General features: G+C 34.6%; 1 protein-coding gene across 2 annotated transcripts in view; it reads right to left on the bottom strand.

Annotated features, from left to right (window-relative positions):
• LOC149798162 (uncharacterized) overlaps positions 1-17162 on the bottom strand; it is a 78657-nt gene that overhangs the window by 29712 nt on the left and 31783 nt on the right. For both annotated transcript variants that reach the window (XM_089963269.1, XM_089963270.1), the window contains exons 7-11: positions 15003-15306; positions 11202-11266; positions 10434-10603; positions 8668-8737; positions 2296-2442 (exon numbers count right to left, since the gene is read on the bottom strand). In XM_089963269.1, coding sequence (XP_089819395.1) covers positions 2296-2442; positions 8668-8737; positions 10434-10603; positions 11202-11266; positions 15003-15306 — 756 coding nt within the window. The remainder of the gene's footprint in view (positions 1-2295; positions 2443-8667; positions 8738-10433; positions 10604-11201; positions 11267-15002; positions 15307-17162) is intronic.

Below are 17162 nucleotides of genomic sequence, written 5' to 3'. Positions count from 1 at the left end.
ATGACATTTACTAAATACCTGAAAATAGAATCAACCTAAACTAATATGATTCACTGTATTATCAGGTCTCAAAAGCAAGTTATTACTCAATAAATACTACAAGAACAAAATGCAACAATTACAAGTTTTAATTTTTTGCCCTTAAATTAGAACTTCAAAGGCAATCAGTGGCAAGCCATCAATACATTTACTATTTAAAACGGGAGATATCCCACATAATCCAATTTTTAATAGAAATACTGGCCGATCAATTCTGAGATGAGCAGAGTTGTGTGCGTCTTCATGTTGTTGTTGCGTATTGATGAATCTGCGCTTGTGTATTTATTTTGGAATATAACAAATTCAATTACTCTGTTACCTGTAGTGTATTTTTTTATATATATAATTTAGCCTTAGGTAGTATAAGAACATTAGTATATAATAAAAAAAGTTAATGCATTTGTATGGGAAGATATGAACTCGTTTTGTCTGATAGATACTGCACTCCCACAGGTTGTGCAGTATCCATCTGACCACCCCCCGATACAAATGCAGTAACCTATAACTGTTCTCTCGAAAATATATCATATAAAATTGTTATAAATACAAAAGGAAAGTATGTATAGGTCTGTGATCAACAAATGAACTATTACACTATTTTTAAACTGTGGTCCTTTTTTAAGAAAAACAAATGAATATTTTCAAATTTATATATGATGTGTGGTAATAAAGATATGACAATAAATAAGACATAAAGAACTCTTCTTTGAAAATGTACTGAAAGAAAAAAAGAGCATAATCCAAACACAGCAAGAATAAGACATAATTAGGTTAAAAAAAAGTGTAATGATTACACCAACAGCATTATGGATGGCAGGTATACATTTTGTGGCAAGTTTTTCCTAAAATACGCACTACCTCGCATGAGCAGAAGTAGAGACTGAATTAAGGTGGCAGGGAACAGCTTCATAAACTGGCCCTGGTCAAATTTTTCAACTTAAGGTTATGATGTTGCTTTTTCAGATATTATTGTTTAATAATTAAAGATATGGATATATTCGTGAATTAAGTGTTTTGGGTTTGTATTGTTCTTGAAATTGATGTGAGGCATGTACACCTCCCATAGTATGAAGACAATGAAATACCAATTGTTGGCAAGGATGAAGAGCTAGCCACCCATAATCACCTGTGTCAAAAATGATCTTCGGACATGTAAAATGCAGGTATTAATTTGGGGTATGGGTGCATACATTTCTTTCCCTATGAACTGCCATTAACTACTCAGGTCAGGTGAATAATCTTGTACTTTGTTTTAATATAGCTATCCAAAAATACGGGCTTTTGACCTCACCTGTATTTTAGTTTTTACAATTTCTTACATTAGGCAGGTGGATGTGGCATTAAATTTGTGCATAAAAACTGTCCCTTGCACCCTAAGTATAGATGGGAATTCTCTATCAAAGGGAAATTACTATGACTACCACCTATGTGGGCAGACAACTTTGAGATATTGTTGCTAAAAGTTTAGCTTCAGAGGGCTCAATTTGTAAGGTAGAGGTTCTACTTCCAATAAGTAGGATACGATAAATATTTGAAATAGTTACATGAAAGCCTGCAGTAGCAAAATGCTTTCTATCATGTTGGTCAAGCTCTGTCATGTAGTTTTTGAGAAGTAGTTTATAGGTTTGTTAACTTTCAGTAATGATGGCCACATTCATGTACATTAAGCATTATGCTTTCTGTCAAATTTGATCATATTCTCATAAACGGTTTATAAAGTCATTTAAAAGGTAGCTTGTAAAGACCTGTAAAGGTATTTCTATTTTTTTTAAATAGCAGCCATATTTAATGCAGGATAAATATAATCTGTATAAATTTCAAAGAGGACTTCATTCCAAGATGCTGTCTGCAACATTTGCTTGAAAATGGTTTATACATTTTTTGAGAAAGTTAAAATAGCAACAGCTGACAAATGGATGATGCATGGATGCATGGCCATAATATAAGCTGGGCGAGTTAAAAATGCTACCATTGAGATCACTCTAGGGTGTGGAGAGACATATATGATTGGATGAAGATACACATGGATGTGAAAGTGATCATTATTTTGTGTCAGCATATTTTGTCATTTGCTAAATCATATTTCACAAAAGTATACTGTATGAAGATTGTTGAATGACTTCAATGTTTTGCAACAAAAGTTTACAGAAAATGACTGAACTGGTTTCTTAAATTTCATATGGCTGAAGCACCTATCCATCAACCAGGTTTACAGAAATAGAACATTAAAAGTGAATGTGAAGGTAAAAAATAAACCTTGTTGTTTGATCCCATTCAAACTTTTTCCTTGGACCAACATTTCTTTTTTTGGTTGTCTCCCCTTTCTCATCTTCATCACTTTCAGCAGAATTATTGTCCTTTTCTTCTTTGTCTTTCTGTCCTTCTTTGCTTTCATTCTCATGTCTAAAATGAAACCACTTCACATATAAGAATCAACTGTCATGTACATACTTGACCAAAAAAGACTAAATGTAATGGATGTGATTTTAACCATGAACTTGTTCTCCACAACAATTTTTCAGTTTCCCATGGTTAACTGAATAAAATTCAGACTTTTCTGTAGTCTACCAAACAGCAAATTGTCCCATACCATGAAATAAAAAGGTTAAAATGTATCAGTGCATACATTTATACAATATTATAATCCCACTGACTTTGTGTGTGTGTGTGTGTGTGATTTGGATTTGTAATGTAGCTTTAACAATTTTTCAGTCATATCGCTACGATGTCTGCAGTGTGACAGTTCATAGTGATATCTAGCACTGGGGCATCATGCTGCAGACATGTAGCATGATGTCCCTCCCAGTCACATTATCCTGACACCAGGCTGACCAGTCCTAACACTAACCTCTTAATGCAGGGTGCCAAGCGAGGCAGCTGTTAGTTCACTGACTTTGTAATGTTTGAAACCCTAAGAGGTTGTTAAAATATATACCAATGTCAGGGTTCCTGCCACAAAGTTAGAAAAAGATTTAAGACCTTTTCCAGACCAAAAAATAACATTTTTCCAGACCTAACCATGTGACATGTTTATTGACCTAATGAAAGCAACATGGGATGAATTTTTCAAAAGTTTAGAATAAATAAAAATGGAATGTTTTCTGCATAATTTGAGTGTGCTAAATCTAAAACTGAACTCCTCTTTATATCTATTCAGATAAATTCTTAGGAAGCATTGAAACACATGCACCATCCTTCATTTTTAATATTGGTCTTTGTCACTTTTTGAAAACTCTTATGTTATTTCAAGCTGACAGTTGCATTTTTCTTACATATGGGTATAAAGAAATGTTGGGTGAACAGTCAGCTATAAGAATAAATAGACTTTTTCTGTGTTCCAGGTACTTTGGAAGCTTTTCTGTGCATTTTTAACAAGTGGCACCCAACCATGTTTGTATGAAATACAGGTAAAACCCATTATTACACGATAATTGGGGTCCAGAGAATAACACTGCAATAGAAGTGGAATCGCATATACAATTTTTTTTATAGAAAACTTCCCCATAGAAAAAGTACATTGAAATTTCAAGGTCATAAGTTTTAACTAACCTCTTGATCATATAACATTTTATTTTGTTCACTAGGTTTCATCAGACATCAAATATACTTCAGTTTTTAATGCTATACATGCCAATATGGCAGAAATGGTGCACGGTGAAGTTAAGGCAACATTAAAAGCAGTGCTGGGATTAAAAATGTGCTGAGGATACAAAGAATCAGCTTTTCTGAGAGCATGTATTTAGGATCTTAAAAAAAAGAGAGGTCACCTTAAGTTAAAAAAATGGGAGCAATGCTGCCATCATGTTATAAGCAGAATCGCATTATAACGGGATTTATCTGTACTATATTCTTGAGTCATACACATGCTGAAATTATATGTTGCTCTTAACATTTAATGTTTTATGCATAAGTTGTGTATACAGAATTCAAAATTGAACTCATCTTTATGATACTGTTTCAAATAAATTCACACCATGCATCCAAACACATGCACCATTCACCATTTTAATATTGCTCTTCTGTCACTTTTTGCAAATTCTTAACCTTGTGGTTATTTCAAGCTGAAATCTGCATATTTCTTACATATGGTAAGAAAGCAATGTTTTGTGAATGTTCAGCTTTAATAATAAATTTCCTTTTTCACTGTTTCTGGTACTTCTTAAAGCCTTTCTGTGCCTTGTTTAAGTGACATCCCCCAATTATTTTTTTTCACAAAATACCATACTGATGAGTGATACACAAGTTGAAATTATATCTTACCCTTAAAACTGCATAATCATTACAATATTCTTGTACACATATATGTTGATCTAAAATCATAATTTAATAAACAGAAATTGCCATGTTAGAAATAAATTATGGTAAGATAGTTTTGGTCAAATTTTATATCTTTAAAAATAATGACAAAAAATAATAGCATAAAAATAACTTACATTGAATACTTCCAGAATCCTATAAAGGGTGTCAGTCATATGGACAAAATTGTTGAAAAATTCCTCATTTACTCTTTCATACTGTACAGGTTTTCCACTAATTTATTATTACAGTAAATCTGCATTTCTGTGGTGTATATTGTGTATGTTACAAAATTAAATTCTGGATGTCAAATTTTTGTACTTTCTTAATAATTCTCATCAATATCATGCAGTTCATCAAGTAGTAGTAAATTGTGAAATCAGAGAGTGCAAGAGAAGGAACTGGCACGGAGTTTGCACAAAATATTTATGATTTTTATATATAAAGTGATATGTACAAATAGATTATTTATTCATTATAATGTCAATATTCAGAATAGATGGATATTCACAATAAATGCCCTGAATTGGTTTTATTTTCTTCCAAATATCTTCCATTTTACCTCTTTTTGCCTACACTAAACATTAAATAGGCCTACCAATGCCTCTAGGTATAACCCGTCATTTGTAAATACAAGTCCGAGTCTAACCTCGAAAATGCATTACACACAAAAAACTGCACAAAACGTTTTTAATACATTTAGTATAATAAATGAAAACACGTGAGTATCATCTAATTCCTTGGCACAACTGTTTACTTTGTCAAAAAAGGTGTTTTTGTGTGTTTTTGAACTCAGTTTATGCCATACTGTTGTCATTATTTACATTTTTATGGATCACATGCTGAGAAGAGTTACTGTTCTTCTTAGCAAAAAGATCGGTCAGAGAATGTCAAATCAAATAAAATCCAACAAAATTAAAATGAATACTAACTAACCCAACACAAAACTGAAATTAATTAAATAATCCATGAAATGGAAAAGGCAAATTAATTCTCAACGAGTCAGCAAACACCAGTCATAATTGCATGGCCATCTCCCCTGAATTTATCAACTATACTCGCCTTGAAATGTTGTGTTCTACAGTAACACCCACAGAGTTCCGAAAGAGCAGTCACGTGTCCGGTTTCTAGAACAATGAAAATTTGACTTTTTCCAGCCTTTTTAGTCATTTTAAAACTTCTCCAGACCTTTTCACGGCCTGGAAAAGCAATTTTCAAATTTAAGACTTTCCAGAATTCCAGACACACGTGGGAACCCTGCGATGTTCATAATTACTAAAATAACAATATTCCTTGAACTAGCTCATATAATCTGTACTGAGACTGCATCAGTGGGATTGGACACAATAAATCCTGATGCTACTCCACATATTTTGCACTGAAGCAAATCTGAAATCATGGACAAGAAAAGCATCAAAGACGCAGGCAGTACCTAACACTTTTCCCAACATTCTCAATAATACAAAAGTCAAAGACACAGGCACTATATAACACATTTTCCAACATTCTCATCAATAATAAAAGAATCAAAGACACAGGCACTACATAACACATTGCCCAACATTCTCATCAATAATAAAAGAGTCAAAGACACAGGCACTACATAACACATTGCCCAACATTCTCATCAATAATAAAAGAATCAAAGACACAGGCACTACATAACACATTGCCCAACATTCTCATCAATAATAAAAGAATCAAAGACACAGGCACTACATAACACATTTCCCAACATTCTCATCAATAATAAAAGAATCAAAGACAAAGGCACTACATAACACATTGCCCAACATTCTCATCAATAATACAATGCCACTGATTTATGGTAAAAAAAACTTTTCCCGAAAACTTCAATCTTAACGATCTAACCTAAAATTTCCCAACTTGTCCCTGCAAATTTCCTAATATTTTCCTGTCAAAAATGTTTTTCTGTGGGAATGATGTTTCTAAAACCTTCATCTGACCTGACTGACCTTGGCAGAGAAGAAATAGAGCTGTGCGAAGCAGGTGAACTGTTTTAGATATAGAAACTTCCAATTTTCTGGAGACTCACAGCTGAGAAATCAAACCGTTGGCACCAACTTCTGATCATTTTCTGCATATCAAATCTATTCAAATACTTACTTAATGGCAGAATTATTCTCAGAACTGACCACCTAGCAATCCTGTGGATACTGAACTTGGAATGAATCTGCTGATGCATACTTTCAGTCCATCCAACTGTGATGTGCAGCTATCTAGTTCTCCACCATGGTCAGTCATATGAAAACAACAAGAAGTTGCTGACGCTGCTACTACTAGTGACAGACAAAACTTCTGATGTCTTGCCAAAAAAAGAAGCTATAACAGATTTAGAGTTTCTGAAATGTGGGTGCCATATTGTTTTCCACTGTACATGTCTGGGACAGGACAGTGTATGATGCACCTGAATGATTAACGATCAAACTGATAATTTTCCATCGATGCTCTTATATCTGCTGGGATTTTGTTGTCAGACCATATCCTGCTATTTTGCAAAGGGTATTTTGTTAATCTACCCCTAAGTTAATGTTGCAATTAATGACTACAGGATATTTATCACATTACTCTTATTTAGTAATGTTATTAATTTCCTATATGTAACTCTTGTAATAAAACCCTGTGGCATGACAAATGGCATCGTGTAAGGCTCAGGCATAATGACATGGCATTCGAATGCACTTGAAAGCCATTTCAGTTCACTATGCTGCATTATTGACAAATAAAATCAGTATTACTTTTCAACTGATAAATAAAATCTTGTACAAGTACTCATTTCAAATGAAATGTATACAATTTGTTGCACAATTATTTGCTCACCACAGTTGTATATCGTAGAAATGATTCATTGACATCTATTTTTCACAAATTTCAATTACAGACCTGCTAACTTGTTAAAAAAATCAAAATTAGGAAAATCACCATTAAAAATCAGGAGGCAGGGTAAAAAATCAGGAGGTACAAGAATAAGGTGTATATATCATGATAAAGATGTCTGCTTTTGTTATTTCAGTCCATTGGATGTTGCAGATTTGCATTTCTGCAAAAGTTCATCATTTATTTGTCCTTGGGTGCCCAATTTGCTAACAAGAATAGCTTCCAAGGTTGATACTGACAGGCTGGCTCTTTGGCTAGTTCTGTTTTTTTCTTCTGACCATTGAGAATGCTCTCTCAGCATTGCTGTTGCTGTGTGGTATTGAAAGTATTGATAGCATTACTCTCCCAAGGGTTGGAAACAACAGTTGGCCAGACCCATCCCTTTTTTCCTGAAAGCAACCCACTGATGATCTGATCTTTCCAAATTCAATTCTGCATCTAAATTGTACTTGTAGATTTGGTAAAGCTGAAACTCTATGCAGATCATCAGTGTTGATTCCTTACATTCAGCTGGAAAAAAGCCACATCATTTCAACAAATCTGCAATGCTTGCACTCTGTTTATTAATGTTATCTAGACCACCATATTGTATTGAGAGATGCTGTGAGCAACAACGGCAGAATACATGATAGGCCCTGCAAGTTGATGGATGAATGAAAGCAAACTGCTTCTCCCAATCACTCCAATATTTTTTATCCCATTTTTTTTTTTCTTGGCTGGGGAAAATTCATCAGTTACTTCCTTTTCTTCTTTTTTTGGCTTCCTGCAGGGAAACTTATTCATTATGTTGTGAGATAATTTCTTTGTATTAGTGGATGAAAACTGGAAATCAAGCTGGATATGGTAAGGTACTAAGAAACATACCAGCCACAGAAAAACCAGATAGAGAAACAGGGAAATGGAAAATGATATTTTTGAAGAATTATCCCATTTCTAAAAAATAATGTAATGTAATTTCTAAAAAAATCAGAAGAATACTGATTTTTTGACCTATCTCCCGATTCCCCAATTTTTAAGAAAAAAATCCAAAATTTTTCAACTCCTCAAGGAAAAAAAGCTGTATTTTTTTTCTCGAGGAGTTGAAAAATTAGGATTTTTTCTTCAAAATCGGGGAATCGGGAGATAGGTCAAAAAGTCGGTATTCTCCTGATTTTTTTTAGTAGGGCTGGAAGGTCTGCAATTAAAATGAGAAACCATTTAAGATCTACTTTTGATGAACAGTAAAACCTGTCCTGAAAGACTGCCCCTTCTTCCCAAAAATTATGGTTTCTCGAGAAAAATGATGTCATAACAGGCCACAACACTATCTAATCAGAATATCTGTACATTGAGAATAATCTAACTCAAGACAGAGTGTCTCTCATTTTTGTGGCCTTTCAAGAGAGGTTTTACTGTATCTACTCAACAAAACAGTTCCTAAAATAATTACCATACCTTTCAAGAGTAGCTTTCTGACACTCGACTTCATATGCCTCCTGCAATGCTGGCATAACTCTGTCGATAGCTGGGGGAAGAAAAAAACATTAAGAAGCTAAATTTCTTTCTGCATAGACTCTGTCATGTAAAAGGTCTAGCAGTAGTGCATTTGTGGAAAGCAGCTTTCTCTAGGTATGAAATTTTCTATTCAAAGAATAATTTATTGACATGCACGGATCTACACACACACACACACATGCACTTCTTGAAGGAAGTGAGACTGTCAATAAAAAGGCTCAAGGAATTAAAGATAAGACCATTAATTCTTTTTAACTACTGAGTGTCGAAATCCTCTCTGATATTCTTGAGAAGGTTCTTTAATTAACCACTGCAGCAGCCATACTGGATAAAGAACAGCACAGTTTACAGATAGGAGATAGGATAAACACGGCTGCATTAGCAGACTTTTGGTTGACATAACCATCCATTCAGGAAAATTAGAAACTAAACAATATATTCATCATGTTCATAGTGGCAGTGATAACTGAGGACAGATTGGCAACATTTTCACTTAGGCCCAACTTGATATCATGTTGACTGTGGCAGTTATATCTGAGGACAGATTGGCAACATTTTCATTCAGGCCCAACTTGATATCATGATCATTGTGGCAACGATATTTGAGGACAGATTGGCAACATTTTCATTCAGGCCCAACTTGATATCATGTTGACTGTGGCAGTTATATTTGAGGACAGATTGTCAACACCTTCATTCAGGTCCAACAAGATAGTATTATTAGCCTTCTGGTGAAAACCCCAAGTTGATATGACTTTCTACTTAGGAGTAAAAATAACAAGATTTTTATGATGCCTGCCATCATAGCTATACTATGTCAGATTGTCACTATTTTCATTTATTATAAAACTAGGCATCATGAAAGGACTTCTTGTGAAAACCCAATCTTGATATGAATTTTTTCTATTGGATATCAGATTGGCAGCATTTTTATTATTGGCAATTCAATCATACAAGTCTTTTAGTGAAACCCCATTGCTGCTACGGCTATACATTCAGGATAAGTAGGGACAAGAATTTCAAGATTGCTGCTGTGTTGGACATACTGGATGCCTATCAAGCAACATTGTCATTCAACTACACTTTGGAAGGTGCATGTAGTTTCCAGGCAATCTTCTAAGAATTTTAGGAGGAGTAATGATAACAAACGTCTGCTAATGGATGGATGAATTCTAGATGATGCATGACACGTCATCCTATAAGCTCTAACAATACAAAAAGCTTGCATGTTGACCTAGCCATCAAGCTACGAAAATGAGAGCATTTATTTGGCTTGGCATGGGTAGTTGCATACAGAAGCTACATTCCATATCAGAAGGTGAGATAAGAGAAGTAAAATTCTTCAACATTAAAAATTAATCTTGGGTACTGATGGAGGAACGAACACATGAATACCAAAGTTGTCATTATGCTAAGCTTCTGCCAATGTGGTCTCAGCAAATATAATCTATTCTTGAATGAACAACCTTTGCGGCAGTCTATCTTAACTTGCAAAACACTCATGTGCATGTCAGAAGAACCCCAAAATGTTGAGAAATCCTTTTATCAGGCAAGTAAAACTCTTCCACATTCATGTTATTCTAAACTTCAACTTTAAGGTTAATCATGGATGGATGGATAAGATATGCACACAGATACCAAAGTGATCACTATGCTGATATTCTGGAAAAAGAGGCAGGAAAATAACATTTACATGTAATTTATACCTGCTTTTAATTTTTCAAGGGGTCCCTTTATTTGATCATCTTGTTGTTTAAGTCTCAAAGTTTTGGCTCTTTTAAGGAGTGTCTCTTTACTGCATGGAAGAAAGGCAGCTAGATGTGCATAGATGGCAGACCTTGTACCACAAGTTAGCTGCCTAGTTGCTAATTCAATCCTGAAAGGCACATAAAAATCCACACCATGAATAAGAAAAAGTGATATACAGTGGTGGATCATTTCATACTTTCTTCACTCCTGAACACCAATAAAATAATGTAATCTTTGTTTAATATATGTTGCTTTAAGTAGCAATCAACTGTCCACTGGATAATGGCTCATGGAGGTTACCTTACTCAGCAAATCAGTAAAAAAAAAAAATTCAATATTTACACTTCACTACAGAATTTTTAACATCTCAATTCTTGCATTTAAATTCAGCTTGTGAAACTGCAAACAGTTACTGTTTTCTTATTTACAGAAAAAAAGATGAGCAAAGACCTCAGTACAAGTGAAGACCTTATTCTGAACTTCTTATTAAGCTCCTGTTTGGAAACAGCTGTTAAGCTCATCTTCGTCTCAACAATCATTACTATATTATGATATTACTTAAAAATGAAAAAGAAATTCAAGCAATTACAAATGATTTTAAGTAGTAAACTAAAGATCACATTCTTCTGTCCTCTGAATGAACAGGTTTCAATTACCTGCTTCCAATGTTGAGAGAATTGGTTGTTTTTTTTTAATACTAACTAGTGATTGAAGAATACACTTACTCTAGCAAAACATTGCATACTTCATTTGTAAAAAATTTACATTTTCCTTCTGGACTCTCTGCAGCCTGTAAAAAATAAAAAGCTTTATTAAATATTTAACATTTCAACCCGGTTACATCAGCAATAATAATTCATACTTCCATTTCAAATATCTCAAGAATAGATCAATTAAGTCTTGGAGTGAGTTTTTTCTTCATATAAAGATGTTATTTAAAGAGGACAAAACCAGCCTAAAAAGATTTCTTTAATAGCTGCTTAATGGATTCTCACCAGGCAGCTCTCTGAGTCTATCTTTTTTTGTGAAGCAACTTCAAACCTGATAACCTCAACACCTCCTCAGTAAGGCAGTCAATATGCTTCTGTAAGTTAGACCAAATGTCAGTAAAGTTGAATGAAATGTCATGTACTGCTACTGTTGAATGTAAACCATGCATTAGAAAGTTTAAAAGTGACCTGATGCAGCTAAAAAACATTATATTCAGCTAAAAAGTTTCCAAAGTACGCTCAGACCCTAATGACCTCCAGTTTAGTTTCAGAAACTGCAGTTCTGAACTCCATGTAGGTCAATGGCTTCTTGCTAAATCTCTCAATTTAACCTAATCTATGTTTTCTAATTTCATGTGACAGTGACAATCATCTCATTTGCAATGAGCAATACTCAAATTGGGTTAACATGAAGGCCAATCAATATGATCGTTTCTTTCTTTTCCCAAGTATGGCCAAGAATCTAAATATTCTTTTTTTATATACTTTTGTGCTGGTTGTGTGAACTATTAAAGAGGCTGACTGTTTCCTGCAAGACATTGTTTGTTGGACATTTCTAAATAATGCTATAAAGGTAAAAAAAAACAATGTCTGATCATACAGGTGTTGCACATTAAAAACATCGCTTGATTCAAGTGTCTGATGTACTCATGTAAAGTTAATCTGTTTATTAACTTCACCTAGTCCAATATAAAAGCGACTATTCCATAAGTATGTAACTTATGGGTTGTTTAAGAAAGAATTATGGGCATATTGTGAGGAGTGGCAGAGTTATCATCCTTGACTGAGTTATCATCCTTTCCACATTGCAGAACTTGGCAATGAGTTTTAATTTAGGCTCTTAAGGAGCAGAATCATATCAGGTGCATACAACAATCTCACCATGCCACAAGGTTACAGAATACTTCTGGCTGTATGTCACAACCCACTGTGTTTGAAATAATCAAAACTGCTCAGACATGAAAACCATACATGCGTCAACAGATAAATGTCTTTGGTGGAGTACACAGACATTGTGAAATATTATTTATAGTTACTGTCAGCAAAACCCAGCTTTGAAGAAAACCAACTGATATCAACAGCTATGACTTAAGCATCTTTTATGCTACTCTGTAATCAGGAAACACTTCTTATAGTCATATTACAGGCTAAATTTAGTTTCAAATCAGATGCCATCTTGAAAATACATCTGATCTGAGACAACTGAAGTAGCAGCTGTATTCTCAGCTGGCTTTCTTTCCTGAGCTGATTGAAAAAAAATATACTTTGTTTCAAATGGCAGCCATATAAAGCTAATGTAGACAATTGGTCCAAATGCCTGAAGCAGGATGGCCAGACCAAGCTACAATCTGACACTTCCACTTTGTATTCTTTATCCAATAAGCAGGTAACAAGAAGTATGAATAAAGTTTGATCTCATTCATCATTCTTTTATTTATCCATCAACCACTCCTAATACAATACCTTAAATAGCATTTGAATACATTAACACTCGTCTTAGTGGAAACTTCCATTTAAATACAATAACACCTGCCTCAGTGGACATCCCATTTAATTACTGGAATATCTGTGTCTGTGGATACCTCCATTTAAGGTATGCATGCTGATAATGAACAACATTGATAAAATTGTTTTTAATGTCCCTTACATATTTAACATCTATTCAAAATCCAGAGGACAGAATGTATGTTCCATACACATCCCTAATACAAAGATTATACTATAATGATGACTCTATGCTGTTAGAATGTCAGACATTTTTTTATCAGGAACAGTTTGCTTCAGATTAACTATACCTGACTGTACTCAAATGTTTTTTTGTGTTACATCAAACGACATTTTGATATAAAAATATCAGACATGCTGTCTTGTTTAATTTTAGACAAAAGTAAAAGATAAATTATTGAAGGAAAAGTGTTTTTTTTTTAAAAGGAAAAGAGCTGAATTTTTTAAGGTAAAAGCTAAATCATTTAAGGTAAAAGCAGAAATATAAGCTGAAAATGTTTAAAAATTGTGTAAGAGCTCTAAATCAACTTTATCCTCCTTTGGTTCAGATTCGGACATTTATAGAACAGGATGATAAACCAATATTAAGAATATAAATCTACAAATATTTTGTAGATAAATCTGATAGTTCCATAGCTGCCAACCCCCCCCCCTCCCCCCGAGTACAAAAATATGACTGCTTGTTACAAAAATAATGATTTTCAGGAACAAATACGGATTTTTAAAATTTTAATGCATACGTAACTATTTACAACATATACAACCATCAGTAAAGTAGGATAGTGCCTTACATAATTATTTAATGTCAAAGATGCATGTGTTGCACACTTGTACCTTCTGGACAGACACGTTTCATTCAGGTGCAAATTCAGAAGGTGCAAGAGTGCAACAAACTCAGACACTGGCTATTTATAGGAGCCTTTTCCACACCTTGTTTTCTTTTCAATCAATATCGATTCGAATGTATGAACTTTCATTGATGATCTTAATTCTGTGTGATTCTCTTACTGAACTGTTTTCATTCTAGCATATGAGTAATCCATTGCGATTTTTCTGTCTGGAAAAAGTGTGCCAGCAACACTACTAACTAAAAGAGGAAGGTTCATTTTTAAAAGAAATTTAATAAACCGAATTTCGATTGAATTACATTAAGGTTCACTCTCGTATTTATTTACAAGTTCAGGCTGAGTTGTGTATGAAGAAGCAGTATGCTGATGTTTATTAGCTTTTTCGTGCTTTTGTATTTCATGGGTGCCTCCTTACCCAATAATGAAATCACATTACACAATTTGCAAAACGTAAAGTTTTATCCTTTACTAGATGGTTTCACAAATCTAAACAAGATGGCACAATTGTCCTTCCAGTTCTGTTATCTTGTCTTTCCTGGAGAAAATTCTGAATATTCTGCATTCTTATTCAATGTGATTAGAAGTTGAATATTACGAAGATGAGATACAGTGACAGCGGTAACTGTTTTTGAATTCCAGTTTGGCATATAAAGATGTGCACGGTAGCCTCGATTTCGAATGAACCAATCATATTGTAGAACTGTATTCCTATATACATGCGATACATTTCTATCAGAATGGAACCAAGTGCATGTTCGAAACTGAAATTCCAAGGAAATTTTATTATTATTTTTTTAAAATTTAAAAAAAAAAGTATTTTTTGCACACAAAAATAATGTACACCCATATTCAGGTCCAAAATATGGGACAAATACGGAAAAAATGGGACACTTGGCAGCTATGTAGTTCTGAAACTTTAGTTACTGACTACAAAAAAAGTGTAATTCTTGCCAAGAGACTCATTGTGCCAAGCCCAACTTTTATTAGAATGAAAAACTTTGTAGTCGAGCTGAATCTAAAATGTTCACATTTAGGGAGTGGAAGGACGTATGGACATGCAAACAGACACCAGTGTGATCCCCATGCTGACCTTCTGCCAAGCGGGCTAGGCAAGAATAAGGTATGAAATAGGAATAATTGTGCCAGATAAACAAACAAAACATAATGAAACACGGACACTCACTTTTTTCAAATCTTCAATATATTTCTCCAAGGCTGGAGGAAGCCCCATTGGCAATTTAGGGATTTTCTCTGGATCGGTTTCCTTCCTCTCGTCCATCTCATCTGGACTGTCTGCATCTTCTTTTGCCATTGCAATAACAGAATCAATGACAGAAATAATAGATGAAGATTTGGCATTCGGGTCCCCAGGTATAGATTCTTCCCCAGCAATGCCATTTTCCTGTACATTTGTGTTATTCTTTGGGGAGGTTGAATCAGTTTGCTGTTTCAGTAAGGCAGCCACATTTGCTGCTGGAGTCTTGGACCTGAAAAAAGGCAATTGGGAAAACACAACTTATGACACTTGGTTACTTTTGACCCCTAAAAAGATCTCCAAGAGAATTTTCAAGCAAAATTTCTAATATGGCATCTATGCTATGCGAATTAAAAGAAACCAAATTACAGTAATACCTCGAACATTCGCGAGGTTAGGTTCCAGAACCAGTCGCGGATCAGGAGGAATCGCGAATGTTTGGTACGAGTCACTAAAAATGCTAATAAATGCTTATTTCTAGGGTTTAAACCCTAAACATGACCCAAATCATGCTCCCAAAGCACTTTAATTTCATTTAAAAGTTAGCTTAATACATTACCCTTAAAAAAGAGAAATAAATGGTTGATGTAAAAATAGAGTACAGTATCGCCTAATGGGTATTTGCCACACTAGCGCATTTACAGTACGGTATATGTCATGTTTACTCCAACCCAGAGTAGCCCAGTTGAAACATGTATAATCAAACTAATTCTGACAAGCCATTGTTTGATGTTAAACATTGCCGCAGGCTAGCACTAATCCATTATGTAAGATTGCCGTAGCTAGAAGTGGAGAGCCGGGCCTCGGAGTTGCGAAGCTACAGATAGCCAATTATCACCTAGGTGTGGAAATGTTTGTCCAAGATCAAAAGAAGTGGGAGTGTCTTAACTTCTTTTCCCTGCAGACAGATAGACAGGTTGAACTGGCCGCTAAGACGATTGGACAGGGTCACAGCGCCACCCAATCAGAATCGAGATAGGAGAGACCCTGATTTGGGTAGAATGATATCTCCGCGTCTTCCGGCAAGAATTAGTTCGCTGAGAGAAATTACCCAGAGGAGAGGTTAGCGTAACTCCGAATAGCCATTCGTTATTGGCGGGAAAATCTTAGAGCAGGAAATTCTAAGTACACAGAGCTTTAAATAAGGTCAGTGGGATATTTGTTCGGTCTTTGTGGAATGCGATTGCATTTTAATTGTAGGTCGTATGTATACTTTATTATTACTAGAATCGTAGTACAAAGAATTACTTTGTTTTGTTAATATGTTTGCATATTTTGAAGAAATGAGTTGATATTTGTAAAGAATTATATAGCTTGCTAGCCGTCGTAAGAGTTAATATTGTACTTTGCTATGTGGGTATTTTATAGTAGACTAACACGTGTTCATATGATTATAGACTTTGCCATTGTTGAATATTTATGTAATGTACAGACATGCGTCTGATTGTTTTCAGATTGTAGTACGATGAGATTAAATATATATGTGTATATACTGTCTGACGCAATGTATTGATGTCTGTATGACAATTTGCTGATACCGTGTTATTACGCCATTGTTTACCCTGCAAGAAGTGTATGGGAATTTCGATGTGTACGCATGCGTGACAGAAACCGTGATAGCTTATCTGATGATTAATTGATGATCTAGTGTGAGGTGAGATTCGATAAAGCATATGTTAACGCCTTGTGGTTTTTCACAGGAAGCTTTGAGGGACAGACCAGTTACAGTTTGGTCCTGTAGTCTCAGATAAAGAGACAGAGGAAAGAAGAAGAAAGGAAAGAAGTCAGGAGAAGTTGAAGTCTGGGAGCGAAATTGGAGGAGGAGATAGTAGAGAGGGAAACGGAGTCGAAGGAGGAGTTAGAGGAATGGAAAGAAGGAAGGAATTAGTGGGAAAGAAAGAGATGAGTAGATGCAAGGACAGGGGGAAAATTGAACTCACACTGTAAATTACGGGATGAATTAGGCTGTCACTTGTTCGAGGGAAAGACGAGTGATTGGAAGTTATCGCTCTAATTAATCGAATTTATTAAATTGTTATTGATTGAATTTTCATCTTCATGTTCTCTATAATTTAACCGTCGGCATTG

The sequence above is a fragment of the Sinohyriopsis cumingii genome, chromosome 6 (assembly GCF_028554795.1).
Source record: "Sinohyriopsis cumingii isolate HCF-2022 chromosome 6, ASM2855479v2, whole genome shotgun sequence".
Lineage (NCBI taxonomy): Eukaryota > Metazoa > Mollusca > Bivalvia > Unionida > Unionidae > Sinohyriopsis > Sinohyriopsis cumingii.
This window is presented reverse-complemented; position numbering and strand designations above follow the sequence as displayed.